The following is a 5,527-nucleotide window of genomic DNA, read 5'->3' as shown; positions in this document are numbered from 1 at the left end:
GAGTGGGGCTGTGGGCACTGAGTGGGGCTGTGAGCACTGAGTGGGGCTGTCGGCACTGAGTGGAGCTGTGTGCACTGAGTGGGGCTGTGAGCACTGAGTGGGGCTGTGGGCACTGAGTGGGGCTGTCGGCACTGAGTGGGGCTGTCCGGTCTAGGTTTCACTGAAGGACGACCTGGCTCGATCCTTTATTTAGCAAATCTCTAATATTATTATTTTTAGGTCTTTCTTTTTTGTCTAGATGAATTCCCCTGCAAACATTATTTCGGTTTCCTGCCTAGAAAGTAAAGGTCTGGCCGCCAGCCCTCTGCGAGCCACGTGGAAGCCAGAGCTAGGGCCACGGCTCTGAGCACCTTCCTTAAACCCGCCCGTTCGGTTCAGGGCCTTCGGTCTTCAGCTCTGCCTGGAGTCCCACCTCATTTTCTCTCTGTAGCAAGAGTAGACAGGGCCATTCGCGACTGAAAATAGAGGACCTCAGGACTTCTGAACTGATTTCCGATTAAGCCTCTTTACATGGGTTCTTCCCCTCACCTCCACCTCCCTCCGCTCCTGCCAAAGCCGGAGCCCTCTAAGGACATCGGTGTAGAGCGCACTGGCTCTGAGCTCCCTTGTTGCTGGGACGAAGTTCAGACACATCTGCTTTCTAGCCACCAGGAATTTAAGGCTGTCGCCTCATTTTTCATTCTATCATTATTGGGTTTTTGCCTTTAAAGAAATCTACTATCATTTTTTAAAGAGGTTTTTGCCATAGAATGTGTGCGTTTGCCAGAGACAGAGACAGAGACAGAGACAGTGAGTGGGAAAGTGAGAACTCACCCCCCAGGGAAAGGACCGCACCGTAATCCCTTCTCCTCCATTCTCCTCCTTGGTCGCAGGCACACACGCAGGCCCAGGGTGAATTTTAAGCCAGGACTCAAACTGGGGTTGACCCTGTGGAACTCCGGGGACATAACCACTATGCCATCTGCTGGCCCCAAAACGATTATTTTAGTATTAATAAAATATTGGAAAGGAACAATAGTAAATGCATATTCCCCTTGAAGGTTAAACCATGTCTTCTAAATACAATATGGTAAGATTTTTTCCCACTCAATTCATCATTCAGTCAATATCATTGAATATTCAAAGGACATCAATAATTATTCACTATTCCATAGGCAATGCTCTTACAAAATAGGTTGATCTCAGGTAACTTCATTTTTACTTCTATCAAGATTGTTAAGTCCTGTGGCATTTTGAATGATGAAAGGAGTATAGTCCCAATTTTAAAGCTAAATCTTGGGTTTTCTTATGAAAATTGTATTGTCAAATACACATGGGAAAACTTCAGCATATAGTAGCAAAATAAAACTATTGTTTTTATTACTGCTATCACCCCACTTCACGACAGATACTTCCATACAATAGTTAAGTGTTCCGTTGTTGTTTCACAAGTTTTTACATTTAAGCATTTTTTTCTGTAGAGCTCAGGGGTTGTGGGGGAGGAACACAAGAAAACACCTCCCGGGGGATGGCCACACCTTCGTCCCTCCTTCTCCATTCTCCTCTGGATTTGGGCGCACACACACACATGCTGGGCATTGCTTTTTAAGCCACCAGGTCCACGACTTGAACCGTGCCATCAGCCATGTGGGATTCAACTGCCTTAATGACTACCCCACTGGCTGGCCTGAGTTTTCACATTTTAATTTTTTTTTCAGTTTTCCTGTATTTTTAGCTCAGTTTAGTCCCCTGCCATCTTATTTCTCATTTCTCCTTTGACCCAACAAGTCCTATGCCAGTAACCTTCCCTAAGGAAATAATCAGGGGCAGCTGGTGGCATGGTGGTTCAGGCACTGGACTCCCACGTGGCCAATTGCGGTTTGAGTCCTGAACCGAGTGGCTTGCTGTCCCACTTTCCCACTCTCTCTCTGTCTTTCTCTAGTCAGATTAAAAGATAATAATAGGGACCAGCTGTTGGTGTAATGGCTATGTAGCTGGACTCCCATGTAGTCAACCGTGGTTCAAGACCCAGACCAGGTGGCTTAAACTCACGCCAGGCGCATGTGCGTGCGTACCCAAGATCCCGAGAGGAGAAGGGAGGAGAAGGGGTTGCGGCGTGACCATGGGTGATTTCTCACTTTCTCTCTATCTCTCTCTTTCTGGTGAGCGCATGCGCCCTATAGCAAAAACTTCTTGGAAAAAAAGATCATAATAAATGTTCTTTCTCTCTCTCTCAGTCCCTCTCTTTAAAAATTAAAATAAAGTTAAATAAAATAATTCTTAAAAAAATAATTAATAAATTATAGTACATCCATGTAGTTGAATACTGTGCAGCCAAAAGAGTGTTTGTGACATGACGACTTCCAGAGATAAATATTTAGCTTAAAAGGTAACAGGAAGGCCGGTCTCGCAGCCTAGCGGCTAAGAAAAGCAGATTCTGTATGGCCAACTATGATTCAAACTCCGGCCCAAAAAGCTGGAAAAACACACGAGGCACATGAGTGTGCATGCCCCGAATCCTGATGGGCGAGAAGTGGAGAAGGGCTGAGGCGTGACCTCTCCCACTGGGGGATGCTTTCCCTTCTCTGTCTCTGGCACATGCACCTTCTGGCAGTTACATAAATAAACAAATAAAAAGTACGAGCCAGATTAATAAATAAACATATATATATATTTAATTTATTATTAAATGGATTGAAAACATGCTGAATTTTTTAATACCGAAAAATTAAGAAAACACAAAAATTTTAATGACAATTATTGAGGGAGGAGTGATTGCTGGATTTTTTTTCCTTCTTTGTAATTTGTAGAAATCTCAGTTTTGGAGGCCAGCAGGTGGTGTAATGGTTAGGGCACTGGACTACCACGTGGCTGACAGCAATAAAGTCCCAGACCTGGGGGACTGAAACTCACACCAGCCACATGTGCATGCATGCCCAAAATCCCAAGGGAATAGAGGAGAAGGGATTGCAGCATGGCTACACCCCACGGGGTGCTTTGTCGGTTTTTCTCTCTCTGTCTCTTTGTACACACACCCTGTGGCAAAGCATCTCACGAAAACAAACAAACAAAAAAAAACAACTCTTGATTTTCTAAAATGATAATGGAATTTTCACTTTGAACTCTCACCTTTAACATTTAAAATGTATGCACACATACATAAAGTATGCATACGTGTACATACATGTGTATATATGTATATGTATGTATATCATTTTTAATTGAGCAAATTCTGCTTTCAGATGTTTGCTGGGCTTCCAGGAGAGCTGGGAGTCCCTGGAGAGCCGGGACCTCGTGGGCGCATGGTAAATGCAAAGTTATAAATCCCGGCGGGTCTTTTTCAGCTTAGACAGTTACTGCATGGAGGTGTCGCTGTTCAAGATGACGTGCATGGCTTCTGAATCTGCCGCTTGGCCCCTGTTCTCGCCGTTTTCCGTCTGGGAACGCTGGGAGGCAGGACAAAGATGCCGGTTAGCTGTGTCTCCGCAGACTGGCGACCGCGATAGGAGAGGAAGTGCCCCAGCCTAGGCGCGATGCTCAGTCAGCAGTGGCTCTCCTAGCTCGGTCACTCCATGACCAGCTGAGTGAGCGGAAGTGGCAGGAAGCTGTGAACAGTGGCTGTGTCATTATCGACCTCGGGGCCTGGGTGTGCCTCTGTCCCAGGTTCCTCGGCGTCTCTCCGAGCATAGCCAGACTCTGCCTGTCCCAGAGATGGATTGAACACCTGCAGTTAGGCCCAATCCTCTTTGTCCCCCACCCAGTGTTAACCTGGTCCCTTTGTCATCTGGCCAGTCACGGGGACAGAGTAAGGTTCCGCTCTGGCTGCCGCGCAGTGCCCAGGCAGATACGGTGGGAGAAGTCCAGAGCTCCGCAGTGCCGTGGCGGGTGGCGCCTGCATGTGATGGTCCCGCCCTCGCCCTCGCTAGCCCTAAGCCCAGGTGCCCTGAGTGCTGCGGCCAAAGGCCAGGTGGGAGCTACCTCCTGAGCTGCTGGACAGAGAGGGAAGAGCAGGAGGTTTCCAGAGGGTCGGACGCAAGGCTTGGGCTTGTAGATTGTTGTCCTGAGACTGACTGCTCGCAGGGAGGAGCCGCCTGTCTGTATCCTTCACCTCTAACTTCATGAGAGGAAGAACTTCTAAGAAAGCAGCACGATCCTAGGGCAAGGCCAGGGACTATCTGACGGCCAGTGTGAGCCTCCAGGGCCGTAACCATTTCGTTTGTTTCTCTAGGGCGTGAAAGGGGCCAAAGGACTGGCTTCGTTTTCCGTAGGTATCTCTGAGCACTCCATTAACTGTATTCATCTCAGTCTTCTGGGCGAGCGGTCTGTCGGCTAATCCTTCCTGTTTTCTTCCCAACTGCAGACATGTGAGCTCCTCCAGTACGTGCGGGACCACAGCCGTAAGTACCCCACTGCCCGTGCAGACGAGCAAGCAGGAAAGGCCGCCCTGGGCAGTGCGCGCCCACCCTGCCAGTTCTGAGTGAGCAGAGCCCGTGGCTGTTAAGTCCCTCCTGCTGCCCACTCGCTCGTGGGGCCCCATCCCAGCACTGGGCAGTAATTATCCAGTGCTTTGACTCGGGAAAACTGAGAGTTGAGGTCAGAACTCTCCTAATGGTGAAATCAGCTGAGCGTCACGTCGAACTTCTGAAAGATGAGTATTGCCGCCTGAAGCACCTGGCAGGCTGAGTTCCCGGCGTGAAGGCGGCTGTGGTAAGAGGCGTCCTGTGGGTGGGGCCCACCACCGGCTTATGGTTATTACCCCTTCCCGGAGAGGCCCGGTGATTGCTTCGAGCTGGAATGATTGATCTGCTTGTGAAATTTATAGTCATGCCCCTCCTGCCAATACTCTCAGGAGTTTCAACCCAAAAGGTTCTGGCCCAGGACCCACGCAAACCGTAATTACGGGCAGATCGGAGTGTGAAGGGATCTGGTCTTCTAAAATTTGAGGGGCTCCCCATGAAATTGCAGGTACAAGAGTAGGCACAAAGTGATTTCAAAGGAACTGCTGCTCAGAACGAGAAATGAAGTTGCGACCAGTCACTTCTGCATGGGTTAGAGAGACGCACACTGCGTGAACTGTCGGGGCTCCTCCCAGGCAGAATCGCGGGCCGGGGAGTGAGCCGTGTAAGCCCGCGCCGTCCAGCGAGCTTTCCGCAGCATCGGGCATGGGGGCGTGCTCCCTGCGCTGTCCCTTCAGTCACCACTCGCCGCGTGTCGCTTAGTACAGCCGAGAAGCTGCACTTTTAATTTAATTTAATTTCGATTAACTGAAGTTTCAATCTGTTCAGTTGCCAGAGGGCACATATGTTCACCAGGGAGAGAGCGCGCGAGGTGGCACCCTGCACCACGCGGGTCTCTCCGTTCTCCTGTCTCCCCACCCATCAGGATTGGGGCATGCACAGGCATCCACCTGCTGTGTTTTTAAGCTGCCCGGGCTGGGACTTGAACTGCAGCTGGCCATGTGGGATTGGCACCCTTCACCGCTGTTACGGAGCGGGCCCATAAACTGAAGTGTAAATGGCGACATGTAGTTTGTGGCCGCCATGCTGAA

The 5,527-nt window shown here is 49.5% G+C and overlaps 1 protein-coding gene across 1 annotated transcript in view; it reads left to right on the top strand.

The window, feature by feature from the left end:
• COL6A6 (collagen type VI alpha 6 chain) overlaps positions 1 to 5,527 on the top strand; it is a 115,865-nt gene that overhangs the window by 78,791 nt on the left and 31,547 nt on the right. The window contains exons 28-30 of the mRNA XM_006158514.3: positions 3,222 to 3,284; positions 4,208 to 4,243; positions 4,340 to 4,376. Of these exons, the coding sequence (XP_006158576.1) occupies positions 3,222 to 3,284; positions 4,208 to 4,243; positions 4,340 to 4,376 (136 nt within the window). The remainder of the gene's footprint in view (positions 1 to 3,221; positions 3,285 to 4,207; positions 4,244 to 4,339; positions 4,377 to 5,527) is intronic.

This window comes from Tupaia chinensis, unplaced genomic scaffold (genome assembly GCF_000334495.1).
Source record: "Tupaia chinensis unplaced genomic scaffold, TupChi_1.0 Scaffold000601_1, whole genome shotgun sequence".
NCBI classification, from domain to species: Eukaryota; Metazoa; Chordata; class Mammalia; order Scandentia; family Tupaiidae; genus Tupaia; species Tupaia belangeri.
This window is presented reverse-complemented; position numbering and strand designations above follow the sequence as displayed.